General features: G+C 28.3%; 5 protein-coding genes across 5 annotated transcripts; 3 read left to right on the top strand and 2 right to left on the bottom strand.

The window, feature by feature from the left end:
* Window positions 1-444: 444 nt before the first annotated feature.
* Window positions 445-998, bottom strand: INS49_005764 (uncharacterized protein; the record flags this gene model as incomplete). The annotated part of the gene is made up of 3 exons (XM_043166542.1): window positions 445-509; window positions 560-766; window positions 920-998. The coding sequence occupies 3 exons, from the start codon at window positions 996-998 to the stop codon at window positions 445-447; spliced, it is 351 nt and encodes a 116-aa protein (XP_043027686.1).
* A 676-nt stretch (window positions 999-1,674) lies between these two features.
* INS49_005763 (uncharacterized protein) lies at window positions 1,675-2,837 on the top strand (the record flags this gene model as incomplete). Its single annotated transcript, XM_043166541.1, has 3 exons — window positions 1,675-1,736; window positions 2,160-2,691; window positions 2,748-2,837. 3 exons carry the CDS (start codon window positions 1,675-1,677, stop codon window positions 2,835-2,837), a joined length of 684 nt encoding a protein of 227 aa, XP_043027685.1.
* Window positions 2,838-17,691: 14,854 nt separating this feature from the next.
* Window positions 17,692-18,483, top strand: INS49_005762 (uncharacterized protein; the record flags this gene model as incomplete). Its single annotated transcript, XM_043166540.1, has 2 exons — window positions 17,692-18,253; window positions 18,284-18,483. 2 exons carry the CDS (start codon window positions 17,692-17,694, stop codon window positions 18,481-18,483), a joined length of 762 nt encoding a protein of 253 aa, XP_043027684.1.
* Window positions 18,484-19,052: 569 nt separating this feature from the next.
* On the bottom strand, window positions 19,053-19,415 carry INS49_005761 (uncharacterized protein; the record flags this gene model as incomplete). The annotated part of the gene is made up of 1 exon (XM_043166539.1): window positions 19,053-19,415. One exon carries the CDS (start codon window positions 19,413-19,415, stop codon window positions 19,053-19,055), a length of 363 nt encoding a protein of 120 aa, XP_043027683.1.
* A 1,714-nt stretch (window positions 19,416-21,129) lies between these two features.
* INS49_005760 (uncharacterized protein) lies at window positions 21,130-23,358 on the top strand (the record flags this gene model as incomplete). Its single annotated transcript, XM_043166538.1, has 9 exons — window positions 21,130-21,466; window positions 21,524-21,639; window positions 21,693-21,799; window positions 21,863-22,130; window positions 22,435-22,492; window positions 22,546-22,628; window positions 22,679-22,856; window positions 22,923-23,023; window positions 23,089-23,358. The coding sequence occupies 9 exons, from the start codon at window positions 21,130-21,132 to the stop codon at window positions 23,356-23,358; spliced, it is 1,518 nt and encodes a 505-aa protein (XP_043027682.1).
* Window positions 23,359-23,528: the final 170 nt, after the last annotated feature.

Raw genomic sequence — 23,528 nt, 5'->3', positions numbered from 1 at the left:
CAAGAACTGGCTGAAGGAGGGCCTCAAGCGCCAACCCCAATCACTAATTTCTCAAGCGAAAGCTGTGCTAGGATGGCAATGACAATTCTCAAAATGTAAGCGGCGGACTGCCGAGTCAGGAGGCGGACATGAGACCATCAGGCGATCCTAGAAGCGCTCAAAACGGGCAGGATCACACATAATAACACCTCAAACGGCTTGTGACTTTGAGGTGTGTGGAGAGAAATTCCTTCAGGGATGAAGAGTTTTCACTCCTAACGATCTAGACAATACCTGCATATACTCAGGATGCAGCCGCTGCAGAATCGAAGGATGAGTGTGTGACAGTGAACATTCATGCTGTTCTCATGTGTTCATTGGGCGCTTTTGAATTCAGAAAATAGACTACAAGAAAGGAACACCGTCGTCGTGACTCTCGGCCACTCTTCAGTCCTGGTCGCTATCCTAGACTTTGGTTCCCCAGCGGTCGAAGCAACGGAGCACACCGTTATCGTTTCCGATGAAGTCATCTGTCATGTCTGTCAGCTTCTCCCCAATCATCTCACAAACGGGGACGTACTGAGGTCGAGAACATTACTATATCCCAAAGGCCCGGGGTTCGGGGAACTGCCGTACAAGAAGCATTCCATGGTGGTTAGCCCGGCGAAGGTGATGGTACAGATACCGGCGGAGCTGCCAAAGCCACCATCCTGCTGCGCGTAGAGTATCTGGTCCCGGTTGATGATGCAATTGTTCAGGTCGAGGCGGGACTTCTGCCAACTGCCATCTGTCTTTTTGCAATCGGCACACAAAGAGACGGGAAATTGGAGACCACCGGTATTGTCGCCGGTGCCGCACAGGCGGTACTAAAATGATGTCAATAGAAGGTTGATGCGGGAATATTTTCATTTACTCAAGGGCCCTCCAGGAAACCCCTGACAGGAGTCCTTGAAGCCCGAGGCAGCCTCGGTGATGGTGAAGAGGGATGCCACGACGGCAAAGAGTATGGAAGACTTCATCTTGGCGCCTGCGATGTGACGGGAGTTGATAGGAGGGAATCTAGCGAGAAGCCTTCAACCTCTAGCAAGTTGAGAGGAATTTGGTCTGGTTTTATACTAGAGCACCAAGCTGACTGTCCCGGAAATCTTGCGGATAGCCGGTGCCTCACGCCTGTGTCCGACAAGGGACTTGAGATCCTGCGTGATCCACTGTCGGATGAGGTGAACGCTTCAGTGTAGCTCGGCGTATTTCGCGTGTTCCGGATCCAGACAAACGCATTGAACATGCTTAGCCTGGCGCCTGAAGCCTGGAGACTTGAGCTGGTGGCACGCAAGAGATGGATGCGACGAGTCAGGAGACATAGCCCTCGGTAGACCAGTCCCCTCAGTCCCTTGGGAATTTCGGCTGCTGAGGACACTCCTTCCCAAGTACACGACAAGATACGACGACCTAAGCGATGTCGGATGTGGTATAGCAGGTTATAGGTCCTCGCAGTACGGAAATGGTACGACTTGTGATCCTTTTGTGTGGAAGTGGATCCCAAACTCTGAATTGGGCAGTCGGCCAAGCCGAAAGGAATCGCTTGTCTTCGAGGGAAGAGTATGGCTCCATCTACGACTGCAATCCGGACCTAATGGGTTGTTTAATTAGGTGCATCCGGTTGTGCAACACCGAAAACCAACGCCGCCTGACCATATGCCAAGGACCAGCTTGGACTCGTCCCGAAGTCTCAAGACGCTGCCAAACCCTAGCAGAGGGTAAAGGTTAGTTCAGCCTGGGATTCCGTACCTATGAGGAGAGCAGCGTGTTAAAATTCGATGAGGAAGCCAACGATTATAAACCCACCTCCTTGCCCCCACTCTCTTACTTGACCTGTACCTGTAGATAACACTATTAGTTACTTAGCTCGCTTAGACCTTATCTTATGAGAACGGATATTCGCATCCACAGAAACGGATGGTACATCCATGCATGTAGCCTTAGGTGCGCGGTCTGCTGACTAAGCAGCTGCAGCTAATCAGAGCATACTGCCCATAGCCAATTCATAAGCTGTAGGCACAGCTACGGCGTTTATATGGCGGGCCACCGTAGTGGGTACCGTGACTCTCAAGCCCTGGCCGCTCCTTCGCTGCCACCCTGCGACGCCTCCGGCATGAGCTGAGCACCACCGCCCTCCCCAGACTGCCCGATCCCAACGACGGCCTGGGCGGATACGGCCTGCCCTCCACCATCCGGTCGATACAAAAGACGGGCTTCCGCAGGTGGGGCTTCCGCATCTACCGCTGCACATACGACGACGACGACGACGACGCCTGGGACCGCTACGTGGGCAACCTAGAGCACAGGCTCCAGAAGGGCCTCAAGGCGACGGGGTCCGACTACATGCTCGCGCCGTACCACGAGTGGACCATCGTGGAGGACCGCGAGGCCCTGGACGGGGCGGCGAAGGGGGAGGTGCGCTCGCGATTTCGGCGGTGGAGAGAGGCTCGCTCGGTGCAGCGGGACGGGCCTGGGGCGGACCACGAGTTGATCGGGTTGATCGGGCTGGTGGCGCGGTTCGAGGCGTGCATCATGGTTGATGAGGAGTGCCTGGACTCGATGGAGAAGAATAAGGGCAAGGCCAATCGGTTTGAGCCGTATTTTGTGGTGATCGGGCACCAAGGCCTCCCACTGAGGAGGAGTTGGAGGAGCTCAGAGAAACTGGGGATGAGGGTTTGCTTGAGGAGGATGATGATGACGATGAGACTTGGGTGCTGGCCTCGTGTCAGTCGTATGTGGTGTTGTACGATGAGCTCTGTGGGATGGGGCCTTGGTGGAGGCGGAGGCAGGACCCTCCCGACATCTATCCCTACATTTGAGCGTTGCAGTGGCTGTCAGTCGTGGTACTTTGATTCCTGGTGTGTAGGCCTGAAAGTCGACCAATTTGGCAGCTTCGACCTCGTACGGAGGGCTGCTCCAGGCATTGGCTACTTTTGACCGCCAGACATGATAAATCTGTGTGTATTTTGCCGATTAGGTTTGACTTCAGAATAAGACGACGGCTGCCAAGTGAAATAAGCTCAGCGGATTTGATCACATTTTGATAATTCAAATACAATCCTCTTGGCCCCATAGAATGTTAGTTAGATGGCACAATTACTTCCAATAGTAGGCTGGGTGTGCCGGCACAGTTCTCAGACAAAAGATTTTCCTTCTTCAGTGACGTGCCCATACGAAGAACAAGATTTTGTGGGCCCGTTCTTAGCTATTCAACCTCTCCTACCGAGCGGCGAGGGGAATATCGTGATGTGGCGCGGGAGGTCACGACGCCGGACGACGATCTGTGTTTCGTGCTTACACGGCACGATGTTTAGACAGACCCACAAATTGCCATCTAGCCAATTGACACGTTTAATATACACGAGACCAGCTCTCCATGTCAGTGCGCAAGGGCAGCTCTCCTGTGTGGCAACGGTGAGGAAGTGTCATTGGACCAGGCGTCCAAAAGCGGTAAGCTTGGAGAGAAGTGTGTGCATCCTGGAGAAAGGTTATCTGATGTTGAGGCATCCCGGGATCGAGTCGTGGAGAATGCTCGGATGATGGGGGGCCCGAGTACTCTCGCGAGGGCAGGATTCTAGAACAGCCGTGCGTCGCTAAGAGATGCGAAGCACGAATTGGTTGACGACGTGATGCAAAATACCGATGCGGAGACCCGACGACAAGTATTATCCATCCTTGCCAGCTGAGTCCGGGCCCGATGTCCCTGTTTCAGCGTCCCGTACGACTGGCAATTGTCGAATGCTTAAAGCTACTGGAGCGGGCTGTTAGCTCGGCAAGAATGCGCTAAAGCTCGGCCTGGCGTTACCACCCAATTAGGCTTAAACTAGTTGGGAGGTTTTTTACAGGTATAACTAAATATATATTTTATTAAATACCCTTACGCAGCTTTTATATAATTAATAGAAACCCCTTATTAAGTTGATAAGGTTGGGAATATAAAATATATATTATGCATACCTTTAACTTATATAGCAAAGTTACTTGTATTTTACTTACTCCCCCCTTAAATTACCCTTAATATATTATTATATAATTACTTACCTATTATGCTAATTAGCTATTAATATATTTAAATTAAGCTTAAATTAAAGTTAAAATATTTTACTTAATAAATTGCAATTTAATAACTTTTAAATTGTATTTATATTATATTTATAATGTATTTAAAATATAATTATATTATACTTATATTACCTTTAAAAAGTAATTAAAAAATAGCTTGCTTATTATATTAATTAGCTATTATTATATATTTAACTACTTAAACTTATAACTTTTTTATATAATAATTATTAAATAAGTACCCTTTTAAGGCTCTTTATTTAACCCCTTAAGTATAATTTAAGTAGCATTTAAGTATATATTTATAATTATTATAATAATGGCTAGAATTATCTTTAATATAAGTTTTAAGTAATAATTAAGAGGAGCCTAAAGGGCGTTTATTAACAATTTATATAAATAGCTATAGGTTGCTTAATACCTAGCCTTTAAGGAGAAATTATATGGCTTAAACATTATTTTACCTATTATTAAACTTAGTAGATAAGAGATTATTTATATTATTAAAAGTATAGTTTTTTACCCTTTTAAGAAATGTATAATTAAGGTATGGGTTTTTAAGAGGTTTTTAAGGAGTGATTAATTAATATTTAATAAATTAAGTTTAAGCAAACTACTTAGCTTTTATTAATATATTAAGAAAGCTTATAAAATTATTAATAATAATAATAATGGTAATAGCCCTTCCTTTACTAAGAAAAAGTTTAACTTTATTAATAAGTATTTAAGGGCATTTTAAAGGAGTAATAAGGGCTAATTAAGGGCAATGCAATAGCCTTTTATAAGTAAGCTATTAAGGCTTATTTTATTATTATAAAGATTATTAAAAATAAGCTTATAAGTAAAAAGGTTATTTTAATTTATATACCTAAGTTCTTTATTATTCCTTGCAAATTACCTATTAAGGTTAATAGCATTATAATTATTTTAAAGCTAAGTAAGTAATTAAATAAAAAGGATTTAAGAAAAGGCTAAGGGTTAATTAAGAAATATTTAATAAACCTTTATAAGCTTTTTTTTAGCAAGGTTATAATATAAAAAATAATTAATATTAATAATAAATAGGACTTTATTTTAAATGAAAAGGGTTAGCGCTATGCTTTTAATTAAAAGCACTTTAGCCCTTATATAATTAAATACTTAATTTAAATTAAGAACTACTTAAGCTATAAGGAGTAAAATAAGTATATTATTAAATATATTAAAGAACTCCTTTATAAGGTTATTAATATAATTATAACATATAATAAGTTTTATTAAGTTAGCTATATTAAAAAGGCCTTAATTTATTATAAAAAGTATTTTAATAATATATTTAGGGTATTTAAGGGGTATTTAAGGGTAAATTTATTAATACTTATATATTAGCTAAGAGCTGCAATAATATTAACATTTTATATAAGTTTTATAAAGCTTATAATAATGCAAATATTATTATTAATGCTTTATATATTATTTCTTAAGGATAGGTAGCTAAGAATAAGAAGTAAAATTTTAAAATTAACCCCTATTTAAAGGTTATAGTTAATAAGTAGCATAATATTTTAAAGGCTATTAATAAAAACCTTAATCCCTTTATTAATAATATTAAGAAGAAGTTTAAGAAGAAGTTTAAAAATAGCGATAAGGATAAGGATAAGTAGTTTTAGGACTTTTATAAAGAGTTTAAGGGGCGTTTAAGGGTCTTTTTAAGAGTAAATTAATAATATATTTGCTATAAAATTTTAATAAGTTAATATTTAAATTAATTAAACTTTTTTAATATTATTAAGGGTATAAGAAGAGTATAATAAATATATAATAAGTAATATATTAAAGAATTCTTTTAATAATTTATTTATTATTATTAAAAATTAAATAATATAATTAAAATATTTATTAATTTATATTAATTATTTTATATATAATATAAAATATAATATAAAATATAATATAAAATATAATATAAAATATAAATTAATAAATATTTTAATTATATTATTTATAATATATATATATAATTTATTTATTTTTTATTTTTTATTTAATATATAAAATTTATAAAATTTTAAAAATTAATAAATTAATTTTATTTATAATAATTATTATTTAATATTAATTAAGTTAAATATAAATAAATAATAATAATAATTAATTAATAATAAATAAATAAATATAAATTAATTTTTTAATTTTTTAATAATATTTATATTTAATTTATAAAATTAATTTATATATTTAAAATATTTAATTTATATAATTATTAATAATAATATATATATATATATAAAAATTATATTTAAATAATAAATATTATATATTTAATATAAATATATTATAATTATATTTTATTATTTTATTTATATAAAAAAAATTAATATTTTATTTTTATTTTAATTATTTTATATTTATTATATATTATTTTATTTATTTTATAATAATAAAATATATTATTTATTTAATTAAAATTATTATATTATTTTAAAATATTTATTTTTTTAAATTATATTTTAAAAAATAATTAAAAAAATTTAAATAAAAATATTTTAATATTATTATTATTAATTTATATAAATATAAATTTATTAAAGTTAATAAATTTTATATTAATTTATTTAATATTAAAATAAAATTTTTTATAAAGAAAAATATTATTAAAATATAAAAATATAATTATAATTAATTTATAATAAAATATAATAAAATTTTATAATTATATTAAAAATAAAATTTTATATTATTTATTTTAAATATTTTTTAAATTATTTTAATAAAAATAATATATAAATAATTTTAAATATTAAATAATTAAAATAATAATTTTAAAAATTATAATATTATTTTAAAATTATATAAAATATTATTTTAAATTATATTTAATTTTTATAAATTTTTATTTTTTTAATTATTAAAAATAATTTTAATAAATTTATAAAATTAAATATTTATATTAAATAAAATTTTATATATTTAAAAAATATAAAAAAATTTAAGTTTTTTTAATTAAAATTATTCTTTAATAATAATTATAATTTTTTATTATTTTTATTAATTAATATATATAAATAATAAATAAATATTTTAATTTTATTATTATTATTATTATATTATAAAAAATAATAATTAATTATATAATAAATAATAAAAATTTTATATAAATTATAAAATATTTAAAAGTTTTATAAAAATATAATTAAATAATAATTTATTTTTAATAATTATTTATATAATTAAATTATTTTTATTAATATTTATATTATATTTATAAAGAATTATAATTTTTAAATAATTATATTTTAAATATTAAAAAAGAATTTAATTTAATTTTTTTTTATATTTTTAAATAATTAAAAATAAATTTTAAAATTAAATAAATTTAATAAATTTTTTTTTTATAATATAAATTATATTAAAAATTATATTTTAAATATTAAAATTATTATTTTTATTAATATTATTATTTATAAAATTAATAATATTTTAAATATTATTATAAAAATTATTATAAATTTTAATTTTATATTTAATTTATAATTATAAAAATAATTTAATATTTTATTTAATATATAAAAATTTTTATTAAAAAATAAAATATAATTAAAAATAATTTAAATTTTATTTTTTATTATTTTTTTTAATATAAATATTTTATAAATATTAATAATATTAATATTATTTTAAAATATTTATTATATATTTAATAATTTATAATTTTATAATATTTAATTAATTTATAATTATATAATTTAATTTTTAAATTTATTATTATTTAAATAAATAATAATAAATAAAATTAATATATTTTTTAAAATTAATTTATTTTTTTTATTTAATTAAAAATAAATATTATTTATAAATATATATAATTTTAAAATTATTAAATTTTATTATTTTTATTTAATTTAAAAAATTTATAATTTTATATTTTTTTTTTAAATATTTATATTTTAAATTTTATAAAAATAATAATAATATATATATATATTATATTATAAAAAAAATTATTTAATTTTTATAATAAAATAAATAATTATATAAAAAATATATAATTATATATTTTTTTAAATAATATTATTTTATTTTTTAATTATTATATTTAAAAAAAAAAAAATTATTTTTTTTTAATTTTTTTATATAAAAATTTAATAAAATATTTTTAATATTATAATAAATTTTTTATAATTATTTTATTATTATAAATAATATAATTTTAAAATTATATTATTATTAATATATTATTTTTTATAATTATTATAATTTTAAATAATATTTAATATTATAAAATAATTTTAATTATTATTTTATATTATATTTAAAATAAATATTAAAAATTAAAAATTATTAAATTTATTTATAAATATTTATATTTATTATATATATTTATTTAATTTTAATATTTATTTAATTTTAATATTTTTATAATTATAATTTTTTTTTTATTTTTAAAGAATAATATTAAAATAAAATATATAAATATATTTAATAAATTTATATATTTATTTTAATAATATAAAAAAATTAAATTTAAAATTTAAAATTAAAATATTAATATTATATATATATAAATATTAATAAAATAATATAATTTAAAAATAAAATAATTAAAAAATACTTTTATTAAATTTATAATAATATAATATTAAAAAAAAAAATATATATATTTTTTTAATTTATATAATAAATAATAAAATTATTTAAATATTTATTATATTTTTAATTTTAATTATTTATTTTTTTAAATTAATAATTAATATTATTAATTTAAATTATATTATATATTAATATAATTTTAATATTTTAAATTATAAATTTAAATAAAATTAAATTAAAAAAATATTTTTATTTATATATATTTTTTAATTAATTTTATAAAAAAAATAAATATATTTATTATTTAATGATAAAATAATTATAAAATTAAATATATTTATATTTAAATTATATAAAAATTTTTTTTAAAAATTTAAAATTAAATATTATAAAAAATTATTTAAAAAATTTAAAATTTTTAAAATTTTTTAAATATATAAAAATAATTAATATTAATTAATAATTAATTAATTAATATAATTATTTTTTAATTATTTTTTTATATATTTTTTATTATTATATTTTTTTAATATATTATTATAAATATTAAATAATAAAAAAAAATATAATATTTTTATTATTTATTATTTTTAATTAATTTTAAATATTTTTTTAAAATTTATTATATAATATTTATATATTAAAATATTTATTATTTATTTATTTTTATTTAATAATTTAAATATTTTTTAATAAATATATTTTAAAATATATATAAAATTAAATTAATAAAAACATTTTATTTTATTAAATTTATTTTATAATATTTATATATAAAAAAATTTATTATTTAAAATATATTTTTATTAAAATTTTTTAATAAATATAATTAAATATATTTTATAATAATAATTAATTAATATATTATTTTTTATTTAATTAATTTTATTAAAAAATATTAAATTAATTATTATATTAAAAAATATTTATTTTATAAATATATTATATTATAATATTATTATAATTATTAATTATAAAAATAATTATAAAATTAAATATATTTATATTTAAATTAAATAATATTAATTAATAATTAATTAATTAATATAATTATTTTTTAATTATTTTTATATATATTTTAATTATTATTATATTTTAATATATTATTATATTTAATTATATTTTTATTTTTAAAAAAATTAATTTAAAAGTTTATATAAATAAAAATATTTTTTAATTTAATTTTAGTTTTTATTATTATTTAAAATTATAAATTTAATTTTAAAATAAATATTTTTAAATTAAATAATTTAATAAAAATTATAATATATATATATTTTTTTAAAAAAAAAATATAATCTTTATATTTATTATTATATATTAATAATTTTTAAATTAAATAAAATTAATTATTTTATATTTATTAATATATATAAATATTATTAATATAATTATTATATTTTTATTATAAAATAATTTTATTAAAATTATATAAATTATTATTTATATTTTTATAATTTTATTAATATATTATAAAATAATTTATAATATATTTTAATAATTATAAAAATAATTAAATATAATTTTTAAATTTAATTTAATATTTATAAAATATAAAATTTAATATTTATTTATAAATTTAATAATATAAATAATTTATAAAATAAATTAATAATATTTTTTTATAAATATTATATATTAAATAAATATTTTTATAATTAAATTAAATTTATAATTATTAATATATATTTTTATAATAATATATATTAATTTAATTTATAAATTATTTATATTTTTTAATTTTTTATTAAATTAAAATAATAATAATTATTTTAAAAATAAAAAAAATAATATAAATTTTTATTAATTATAATTAAATTTATTATATAAAATTTTAAATAATAATTATTTAATTTATTTTTATAAATTAATATTATATTAAAAATATTAATTTATATTAAAAATTTTAATATTAAATTATATTTATTAAATTATAATAAATAAAATTATTTTTAATTTAATATTATTAAATATTATATTTAAATATTTTTATTATATAATTTAAATTTTTAAATATAAATTATTTAAAATAAATAATATAAAATTATTATTTTTTAAAAAAAAATTATTTTTATTTTAAATATATAATATTAAAATTTTATTTTTTATATATATAATTATTTAATAAAAATTTAAATAAAAATAATTTAATTTATTATATATAATTATTAATTATTAAATATATTTTATTATTTTAAATTATTATAAATAAATTAAATTAATAAAATTAAAAATAATTATAAAAATAAATATTAAATATAATAAATAATTTAATTTAAATTTATTATTATTTAAAAAAATTAATATATTAATAATTATATTTAAAAAATATAAAATTTATTTTAAAAAAATTAAAATTTTATAATTATTATAATAATAATTATAAATTATTTATATTTTTTAAATTTTTTTATTAAATTATTAAATTATTAAATTATTAAATTATTAAATTATTAAATTATTAAATTATTAAATTATTAAATTATTAAATTATTAAATTATTAAATTATTAAATTATTAAATTATTAAATTATTAAATTATTAAATTATTAAATTATTAAATTAATTTTATTTATTAAATTAATTTAATTTACTTTTAAATGCATTTAAAATATAGTTATTATATAATAAAAATGTAATTGCTATATAATAAAAATGCATAAAAAATATAATAAGAATGCATTAAAAATATATTAAACTATGCCTATTCTTATATACCTTTAAGAATCTTTATATAATGCTATAACTTAATATTTAAAATATTAATGCATAGCTTTTTAAATATGCACACCCCTATTTAATATATTCCCTATTACTTTTCCTTTCATTCCCTTTATTTTCATTATAATATTGCAAGCTACTTATTATATCTTAATAAAATGTTTAAAACATAATTACTTAATTAATATTTATAAGTCCTTTATTTACTTATACCTATTATTTTAATATTTATAGGCTGCCTATTATCGTTATATAAGCTTTATATGCTAACTATCCTTATAACTTATTTAGGATTTTAATATATATTATGCCTTACTCTTTATTTTACTTTATTTTAACCTATAATATATAAGTTAATAGCTTTATTTAAATTTAATATAAAGAAATCTTTTATTAATTTAATATTAATCCTTTTAATGCTTTAATTATTTATAATAAAAAAGCTTTCTTTATTATAGCAACCGCTTTACTTACTTATATATATTGCATATATAAATGCTATATAATGCGCTTAAGAGGCTATTCCTCCTATAATGCATTGCTTAAAGCTTGCAATATAAGTACTATTTATGCTCCTTTTATGCTTTCCTTAAGAGTTGCTAATAACTTGCTTAAGCAAAATTCTATCCTTATTTTCTTTATAACCTAAGTATATTTAGCATTATTTTAATAATTAATATTCTTTTTTTTAATAAGTATAAAGACTTATTTTTAACTTCCTTAATATACCTTATATTATACTCTTAATAATACTTATTATAATTAATAGCCTTATTTAATGCATTTAAAGCTTTACCTTAAAAGTTAATTAAATTACTTAAAGGCAATTTTATACTAGCTTTATAAAAAACTTATAACCTTTTTCTTCCACCTTATAATACATTAAATAACTTAAAAGATAGAAATATAAATATTAAAGAAAGTAATAAGGAAAAGTAAAAATATATAAATAATAACATTATATAATTATATATTATTATAAATATTAATGTATTAAAGAATGGAAATTAAAATAAGGCATTGACTTAGCTTTTAAAGGAGCTTTTAAAAGAGCTGCTTATGGCCTTTAAGAGCTAAATAAGTATATTTTAAGAGCAACCTAAAAATAAAATAATACTAAGCTATTAAGTTAAATTCCATTTATGCAAAAAGCTATTATACTTACCTATAACTTTTAAATATAATTATTATACTTAAAATAAAAGGTATAAATTAAAATTTATTTTATAAAAGCTATAATTAATATAAATTAAGATATTATTTATTTATAAACTTATAAGTTAAGTATTGTATTTAAAAGGTGCTAAGGCTTATTATAAATAAGTTAATAAGTGCTTATATAAAATAATTGCATATAAGGAAGAGATAAAGAAGAGGAATAAGGTGATAGCTATATAAAATGCTTATATTTTATCTTTAGGCTTTAAATACATTCCTTATACTATTAATTTATTATATTAAGAAACTTTAAGTATTTCTTAAGTGCTATATTAAAAGCATTATTATTTATTTATATAAGGTTAATAACATTAACATAATCAGCTTTCTTATTATTTACTAGGGTTGCCCTTAAATAAGATGAACTTAATATACTTAAACTATAAGGGCTTATTAAGAGCTTTTTAAGGGCTAGCTATTTATTAAATATTGCTATTAAGTTTAAGTATTACTTATTAAAAATGTTAAAAGATTTAATAACTTAACCTTTACCTTTATTAGCATTTTTTAATAGCGATCTTAATACTTTCTTTAAATTTACTTAATGCTTATAGAAAACTTAATAAATATAATATAAGTAAATCCTAAGGATATATTTATCATTTAGCTTTATTAGCTTATATATTATCTTTAGCTAATAATAAGCTAAAAGAAAAGTAATATTTAAACTCTTTAAAAAAAGGATCCTTATTATTTATATTAAGGGCTATTTTTAGGCATCTTTTAAGTATTTTAATTAATTAGCTAAATATAATTACTTAATATCTTATTTGCTAAAAGAAATGCATGCTTTAAGCGCATTAATAATAATTATGCTAACTACCTTTTTTAATATATTAATATTATTAAAAGTATTATATATTTAATTTATAATCCTTATAAATATTTAATAAGATATCTTAATAGTATATAAGGAAAACTTATATTAAAAATCCCTCTAGTAATAAAATGCATTTATTATAAGTATTCTTTAAGAAATATAAGGACTTAATAACATTTATATATAAAATGATTATATCCTAAATACTAAGTAAAATATAAGATAAATAATAATTAATACTATGCATAATAAGCTTAATATTCTTATATTTAACTTAATTATAAATAAATAAAGTGTAGTTTAAGTAAACTAAAATAAAGTATTAATATATATAATAAAAATAATATAAATATATTTATAATGCAATATAAATATATAAATAATAAATTATAAAGGTAAATTTATAAGTAATTAAATAGCATTAATTATAATATAAATCCTTAATTTTAATTAAGAATAATGCAATTATTTCTTTATAAAAAAATATATAAGGTTTAATAAGTTTCTTAATACCTTGCTTAAAGTAAACTTAGCAAAAGATAATAATATATAATATTTATATTTATTATAATTTACTTTAAGGGTTAAGCTTTATAAAATATTTCCTAAAACTTGCTTTTAGGTTAATATTAAGTAAATAAAGAGTTAATAAATAAAATATATTAGCAACCTATTTTAAATTTATATTTATAATAATTACTTTTTAAAATTAAGAAAAAGTATTATAATGAAAAGATTAATTTAAAGAAAGATTATAAAAACTTTAAGCTTAAAAGATATATTTAAAAAAAAGATAATAAGAATAAGATATATTAAAATTATTAATATATATATAAATTGCAATAATAACTATATAAAAATATTAATAATATATTAAGATAAAATAAAGGGAATATATATACCTTTATTAATAATTAAATTAAATAACTTAAATATTAATTTATTTCATTTTATTTTAGCAATATATTTAAAAGATAAATTTATCTTAAATATATAATGTTTTTTTAATATATTTAGCTATTTTAAGAAAAAGGTAATAAAAAAGTAATTAATTTTATTAAAAACAATTTCTTATAAATATTAAAAAAGCCCTTAGTTAGCACTTAAAAAGCAAAATAATATAATATAATATATATACTTAACTTAAGGACTTTAAATTAAAGTGCTTATATTATTATAATATAGCATTAATATTCATTCCCTTTAAAAAGTAAATTTAATATATTTTATGCATTAAACTATATAGCTTATTTATATTATTCTAGCTCTTATAAATATTTATAAATATTATGCCGTTATATTAATATAGCAGTTCCTATATTATAAGGTATTAATAAAGCTTCCTTAAAAGGACCCTTAATTAATACTTAAAAAATATTATAAATTTATTAAAAAAGCATATTAAGATTTATTATTAAGTTATTTATTATTAATATAATATTTTATAATTACGTTTCTTTTAATTTAAGTATTTTATTAATAAGGCTAAATTAATGCCCTTAATGCATTTTATATATTATTATTATTATTTTAATAGCATAATTTTAATCTTTAAGTATAAAGAATTAAAAAAATATACTTAAATAATTTCTTAAAATTATTTAATCTTAGCCTTAAGGATAATTAATACTTAATTATAATTATTAATTATAATGCCCTTAAATTACTTTTAATATTAACTTATTATACTTAATAATGCATCCTTTCTTCTTCCTAACTTAGCTGCAAAAGCTTAATATAGCATATATATTAATCTTATCTTAGCGCCTTAATTATTCTTAAAGAAAGGCAATATTTATATCCTAACTTATATCTAAGGTTTTAAAAAAATATTATTTTAATAAATTTATCCTTTAATTAATATATTAAATAATATTTTATTTTTATATATACTATATTTAATTTATAAATAATATTAATAATGTTTTTATATATAATTAAAGGAATTTATACTTACTTTGCTTTTTATAATAATAAAAATTAAATAATATAGGTTATTATAATTTTTATTATAATATTGCTTATATGCTTTGCTAATTTTAAATGCTTAATGGGTTATATAATATTAATTAAATAGCATTAGCAAAATACCTCTTATTAAGCCCTTAAGTATTATACTTTATAATTATTATATGCATTATTAGCTTTTTTGCTTAATATTAAATTAACTTTTACTTTTCCCTTATCTTTTTTATAATATATATAAAGATGCCCCTTAAGTCTTTATATAAATAAGGATAAATTCTACTCTTAATATATATAAATTCTTATATTATATAAATAGTCCCTGTTAAAAGGCTATACTTATATTTAATATTATATTTATACTTAAAGCTAAATTATATTTAATTTATATATTAATACTTAAGTCCTTCTTATATAATAAATAAAACTTATATTATTAAAAAGCTATAATGCTTTATTTCTTATATAATATTATATATTAATAAGCATAGCAATTCCTTACTTATTATTATTTAAATAATTAAGTATTAATAAAGTATATTTAACTTTACTTATAGTAATTAAAATATTATTATTATTATTGCTTTTAATAATATAATATATTAGCTTTAATAAAATGAAATTTAGCTTTAAGCCATTTCTTATATCCTTTTTAAATTATATATATATTAATTTAAGGTATGCTTAAGAGTTTACTTAAATACTAAATATATACCTTATTGCCTATTTTTATTATTTCTTACTTCTTATTTTAATCCTTATTTAAATTTATATTATTAACTCCTTAAGTTGCTTTTTATTAATCCTTATTTTATTAAAGTAAACCTTTTATATTAAATAAAATAAAGTAATTATCTTTTACTTAAATTAATAATAATAAATAAGTAAAAAGCATAATAAAATAATAATAAAAAGCTAATATAAATAATATATAAGTATATTTATAAAAATATTTTAAAAAGCTAATCTTTAAATCTTATATAATATAAATAATCTTTAAGGTTTATATTGCAATTCCTTTTAAATAGTTTTAAAAATGCTCTTTATAACTCTTTTAGCTATCTCCTTTTAACCCTTAATTACCCCTTATTTTATTAATATATCATTCTTAGCTATTATTATTATAATAATTATTAATTTAAGCAATATTAATATATCTTTATATATTAAGTATTATTTATAATAATATAAATATTATATTATATAATATATTTTACCTTATAATATTTATTTTATAATATATATATAAAATGCATTAAAAGCATTATTTTAAATATATTATATTATAAATATATTTCCTTATAATCTTCTTAGCTATTTCTTAATAATTTCCTTTTTATATTAAATTTATTTTATATATTTTTTTTAAAACTATTTTTAAATATATTTTATTTAAATGCCTAATTCTTATTTTATATTGCTTAATTCTTAATAAATATTTTTTATTATGCCGTAAAGGCTATTTTATAATCCTAAATAATAGCCTATAAAACCTTATATAATATTTACCTTAATTGCATTTAAGATTTATTTAAGCTGCATTTAAAATGCATTTATAATGCACTTTTATTACTTTTTAAAAGCCTTTAAAACTTATTTTAAATAAATTAATCTTTTATTTAAATGCTTACTTAATTCCTATTAACTTATTATAAAATACATTATTAAGCTATAATTTTCATTTCCTAAGTATACTTTTTATATATCTTGTTTTATATATGGATCCCTGTCTTTTTTGCACTTAACCTCTTTAGGCTAATGTTATCCTTATAATTCCTGCCGAGCTTTAGCGCATTCTTGCCGAGCTGCATACCGCTACTGGAGCTGTTGGGCGTGGTTGGCAGAGTGCCAAGGTGGAGCATACGTCAACTGATGTTTGATTGTGGAGATCAGACCAAGCTTGAGACGGATTCCCACTTCTCAAGCCTCGGGGCATTCCACACAGGACAACTTCCGACTAATGTTCATCCAGTCTGATATAAGGAAACAGGGTGTTTGGTCACCACGCCAAGACGGATGAGGGAGAAGCCTTGGGACGGAGGCTGAACAGCAAAGGGGTCCATGGCATAGATCATCGCCGCGAGGCTTCATCTGTTTGGCAAGACAGGTAGCCATGGTATAAGGGCCGATCTCCTTCCTGCGTTTCTCAGCTGCATTTGGTTTTGGTCACTTGTTTGGATTCAGAACTCACGTACACATTCCTTCATTTTCGATTCCAGAGACAGCTGCGCTGTACACTCTTTTTTTTACAATAATAGTTTCTGACCAACGACGAAGACTTTATCCCTCCCAGTCATTCCCAAAACCCAATAATCAAGATGAAGTACTCCACAGTCCTTGCAGTCCTGGTTGCAGCTGCCGCAGCACGCCCATCTCTTCTCCCCCGACAGGACAAGAACGCCAGCGCCGTCGAGGATGTCGTCGCTTCATTCCAGGCCCTGAGTGAGGCCCAGCAAGCCGAAGTCCTCAGTCAAGTCACTCAGGCCAATGGACAGGCTGCGGCCGACCAAGCAGCTGCAGGGAAAGACGCCGCTGCCCAGGATGCCGCTGCCCAGGATGCCGCTGCCCAGGATGCCGCCGCTCAGGATGCTGCGCAGCAAGAACAAGATGCTGCCGCTCAAGAGCAGGATGCCGCTGCCCAACAGGCTGCGCAGAAAGATGCGGCCGACCAAGCAGCAGCTGAGAAGGCTCAACAGGATCAGCAGCAGCAGGATCAGCAGCAGAACAACAATGACAACAACAACAACAACAACAATGAGGGCGACCAGAACGCCGCCGTGAAGGCGGTCGCCGCAGACGGTGGCAAGGCAGACGTGAAGGTCGACGGCAGCAAGTCGGACGACAACAACGCCAACGTGAACGCAGTAGCACTGGACGACGGTGAGGTCAACGTGAACATCGAATGACTAGACTCGCTGGATCTCGGAGACTTGAACCTGAACGTGGTGGCCACCAACGGGGCCAAGGTGAACGTGACGGTGGACGCTGGGTCGATCGCGAAGTGGATCATGGACGGGGGCGCGGAGTGTGCGGAGGGGTGGAAGGCGATGAGGATGGTGGCCACGAGGGGCTACTGTTACCAGCAGGCTGCGGGTAATGTTACAGCGTGAGGTTGAACACCGACCACTCGCTTCGGGGTCGCCGCGCTGTAGCGTTTTGGAGGGATGAAGGATGATCCGGACGAATTTTATATACGAGCTTCGATATTGACTCGAAGTATTCCCTATGAATTATAATGATTTAGACTTTCAGTAATACTCCTATGCTTTGTTTTTATCATCAAGCTCGAGTGTGTGGGATGTGAAGTTTTGTCCAGTGTCATTCTAAAAAAAACGTGGTGCGTTCGATCATCACATGTCTTAAACAAGGTGTCCGATACACACACGGCGTCTTGTTGGAATTACGTCCTCCCCTTATTGATTGGCTATAGGTCCAAGTTGCACCAATGCGGGTGCATCTCAAGTTTCATACTAGAATCAAAGTATCAACAATTGCATGAATCCAACGCCCCACCCCTCCTCCCGAGCCTGGACTCCACAGTAGAGAGCTTTGAATACACCTAGCCCCTTACAGCACCAGGCACAGCCCTAAATCAGCAGAACTACCCATATCTCAAGGAAGAAATCTCATGCCGATACCAAAGCACTCTCAGGATATCATGATCTCATAGAAAAACCGACTATAGCTCCTTCTCACCCTCCTTTTTCTGCTGAGGGGGAAACTTCAGTTCCGCAGAAGCACCCGGCCCCCACCCGCCAAATCCATCACCGGCAGCCGTGCCGCCGAGCCCAGACGCAGGCCCGACGTCGATGCTGCCGGCAAGCCGGTTCCCAGCCACATGAGGCCTGTCGCGGGCCCAGTCGACGATCTCGTCGCGCGTCTTGCCCGTGTACTTCTTCAGCTCCGCGTCCGAGACTGGCGGCCTGTTGCGGCCGGTCTTGGCGTCCTGGTAGCGCTGGTAGAGGGATTTCTTCGGGGCCGCCTCCGGGGACTTGGGTTCGACAAGGGAGGCGGTGGAGGTGGGGGAAGACTTGGAATCCATCTTTTAGGCTTGATGTGCGTGCTTGTGCTTGCTGTAGTTGTCCGAGGAAAGCTGGAGTACAACCGTCTCGTCTAGGTGATGGATTTGGCAATAAGAGCTCAGCTTAGGCTAACTTTAGGGGCTCTGAGGGTCACCTGGTCTTATAATTACCTGCTGTGGCTATGCCGTGTCCGAAGCGCGGCATATTTCAGCCCTGGAAAGCGCCTAGCTGAACCATCAACGGTCTAGCGCCACTGGGAGGAGCTCACGCGATCGGTGTTAAGGCGTACAACAGGTCCACGGGTTTGGGATAGTGCGATTATGTGGCGCAGCGCTTGCCCTCTTTATCCTCTATTGACTTGCTCGGGCATGAGACAAAGGCTCCGGCAGCCTGTCAGCCCGCCGAACCGATGTCTAATAGCTGGGAGAGGGGGCTGCACCCGGAGCACGGGTTTCAAAATCCAACAATTTGAACACATCAGTCAGCAGAACATGACACCGTAAAGATTGTTATGTGGCATTGAAATACGATGAGTTCGGAAAGTGAAGGTTTTCAACTGTGATAAGACCTGCCTTTGTCCAATGTTATTTTACTATTATAATGCATATGTCAGGGGAAAGAGGCTTAGCCAGGTATTTTGTCGTCACTTGGATGAGCAGAGCACCGCACCGAATATACTCGTTGAGCCCTTCTCTTTCCGTTAGTGTAGCTTTCCACTGTGTATTAGCAGTACCAGTTGCTATCTGTTTACAAATCTCCACTATGATCATCAATGGAGCTCCCATGTATTCCTGGCAGGATTAACATGAACTGGGCGGGTCGACAATTATGAACAAAGGAGTAAATGGTGAATGCAGGTCTTTCGTGTCTGTGCTAGCCACGTTGGCCATGGTCAAAGTCCATCCTGTCCAAGAGTGAGATAAGGCTTAATATTTGTCTGTATGCGTTGAGGACTGAGCAATATTGATATCGACCGGGGCTGCAAAGCACGTCATCAAGCTGCTGATTTACTCATATTCCTGTAAGCCTCGACTAGGCAACGTTGGCGTCTGCAGAAATCGTCAACACCACCAACATCGGGCCCCTGTCTCCGGCAACTCCTAATATCTGCACTTGTTATCGGTTGGTTATTCAACTTATCATCAGCCTAAAAACTATATATGGATTAAAATGTAAAATATAAGTCTTAATTAATCTTGTTATAAGTAGTTATGCCTTTTATATTGCTTATATTTAAAATATTACCATGAAATTTATTAAGATAATAGCTATAATAAATACGCTATTTATTAAAAGGTAGGGGTTAGGATATATTAAAGCTATATGCAATAAATAAGACCTAACTATATTCCACGTAGGGATGAAAGTACTCTTAGAGTATGCAGATGTATGTGCATCAGCTCTGCCTCTGGCAACTCCCAATATTTATACTTATTATTGGTTGATTATTTAACTTCTTATTAGCTTAAAAATTATATATAAATTAAAATATAAAATATAAGTCTTAATTAATTTTATTATAAGTAATTATAATTTTTTTGCTGCTTATATTTAGGATATTATTATAAGATTTATTAAGATAATAGCTATGATAAATATGCTATTTGCTGGGGGGTAGGGGTTGGGATATATTAAAGCTGCATGCGATAGATAAGACCCAACTATATCCCACGTAGGGATGAAAGTGCTCCCAGAGTACGCAGATGTACGTGCATCAGCTCTGCCTCAGCCAACATGTCCCAGTCCCGAGAGAAAGACTCCAAAAATGACATTGTCGTCGCTGAGAGCGGAGGGGGATCCCCCGTGAGATCGAGAAAGCCGTCCCAGATCGTATCAGATGGACAGCCGTACACTGAGACGAAGAAGACATGGAGGTCATTTTTCTGGTCGAGTGAGCATCCAAATATTAATAGCCAGACACATAACGACGACGCACTGACCGATATAGCACTCGATGTGCCAGAGGACGAGGCCCGATTTCTCACCAAGCTCGATCTGACGCTCATCTCTTCGTCGGCCCTGGGTGTAATGTGCCGCTACCTCGACCAGGTCAACATCACCAATGCAGTCAGTACGTAGCGGGAGTGATCAATATAGAATCGACTGCTCTTGCTAAGACTCCCTGCAGACAGTGGTATGAAGGAGGATCTCGCGCTATACGGGAAAGAGCTCAACTACGCCACCGCCATCTGGAGCGCCGCCTATGTCTTTGGACAGATTCCCTCGAATTTACTTCTTATACGGGTAGGTAGTCAGGATCCATCCCGAGTTGAATCGTGTACTGATGAAGGAGACAGGTCAACGCGCCCCTGTACATTGCATTTCTGGAGTTCGCCTGGACCGTCTTTACATTCGCCCACGCCGGTGTCAAGGACGTCAACCAGCTCCACGTCTTTCGTTTCTTGTAAGTCTCGCTGCTGTGCCTTGTCGTTTCCCTCGAATCCACTGACCTCTGACTTCCTCACAGCGTTGGCCTGTTCGAGGCCGGCCATTTCCCTGCAGTCATGTACGTGTGCTCGAGCTACTACAAGCCCCACGAGCTAGCACGACGCAACACGTTGATCCAAGTCTTCACCTCTGTCGGCCCTCTTTTCTCCGGTTTTCTCATGGCCGCCGTCCATGCCGGATTGAACGGCTCTAACGGACTCGCCGGGTGGCGCTGGATGTACATGTGGGTGCTCCTGATCATGGATACCCTGTCGAGCTTTATCAACGAGAGCATAGAGTCTGTGGTTGTATATCACTCCCTTGTGCTATCTGGACGGCATTCGTGATGCCACAGTTGCCTTCCAGAGCGAAGCCCAATTGGTTGGTTTCCCCCACCCACCCAGGCGAAGCTACGCATCTGGCATAATTCTTCCGCCGGCCAGGATCTTCAGCGAGGAGGAAATCCAGTTGGCCCGTTCCAGGATGCCAAGCGAGCGCAAATTCCTGACCGGGCTGTTTAAGTGGGAAGATATCAAACGCTGGCACACCACGTGGCCTGTCTATCTGTGTGAGGAACTTCAAGCAAAGCTTACGGACTTCAGACGCTGACAGGTCCAAGTTCCCTTGTTCTTCGCCTTCCTGACCCATGTGGGCCAGTCCGGAGGCTCGAGTAAGCTTTAAAATCCTCACTCCGAGTCATAATAGCGACCTAATAAGCCACAGTGATCTTCTGGGTTAAGAATTACAACATCCCCGGTAAACCAGCCGCATTTTCCGTTGCCGAGATTAACATCATCCCCCTTGGTGTAAGTCGCCCTAAAACCCAGAGGTAACAAAGCCAAGCTCACATAGGCAGATCAACATTATCTCAATCATCTGTATCCTGATAAACTCGTGGGTGTCAGATAGCTTGCCAGGCGCGGCCAGATGGCCGGGCATGGTGTTTGCGAGTGTGATGGCCATCATCTTCCCCATTGCACTAGCTGCCACGCCCGTCCATCCGGCCAACATTGCAACCCGTTGGGCGCTTTACTGTGAGATCCTCCCGAACATTGAGAACTGGATTTTGAGATAACTTCTGACCACCTTTCTCCCACCAGACCTCACCGCTCTGTCTGGAACCTGTGCCGGCATTACTTGGACGTGGGTCAACGGGACGAACCGAGATGATCCCGAGAAGCGCGCGTATACCTCTGCGTTGGTAAGTGCTATCATTCTTGGTATTCTTCACAGAACCGTTAGCTGATTACTCAACGCGAATCCCAGATGAACGCGTTCGCTTACGTCTTCATCGCCTGGGTTCCGATCTTCACCTTCCCAGCCAATCTGCAGCCGTACATTGTGACCGGCGACTACATCACGGCTGGGTTCGGCGCCGCCGCGGCGATAACCGCTCTCGTCATGAGACACTTTTATAATCGAGATCTCAAGCTGCAGTCGCGGAACAACTCCAAGGGCGTCGAAGGGTGGTTTCAAAGCACATCCGTTGGTACCGCTGAAGCTCGCGCAACAGGTAGCAGATCTGGACACATTTAAGTATCGAAATATACCTTTCCAGGTCGTCATTGTATTGCTTGCCGTTCGCATCTCGATACACCAGATAATAAGAGAGACGTGCTTCTCGGCCGAGCTCTAAGTACAAGAAAATCCAAACACCCGGTTATTTAACCCAGTCGCGCAGTTTCCTTCATGACACAGAAATGACC

The sequence above is a fragment of the Diaporthe citri genome (assembly GCF_014595645.1).
Source record: "Diaporthe citri strain NFHF-8-4 chromosome Unknown scaffold_2, whole genome shotgun sequence".
NCBI lineage: Eukaryota > Fungi > Ascomycota > Sordariomycetes > Diaporthales > Diaporthaceae > Diaporthe > Diaporthe citri.
Note: the sequence above shows the minus strand (reverse complement) of the source record. Positions and strands in the feature narration are given on the sequence as shown.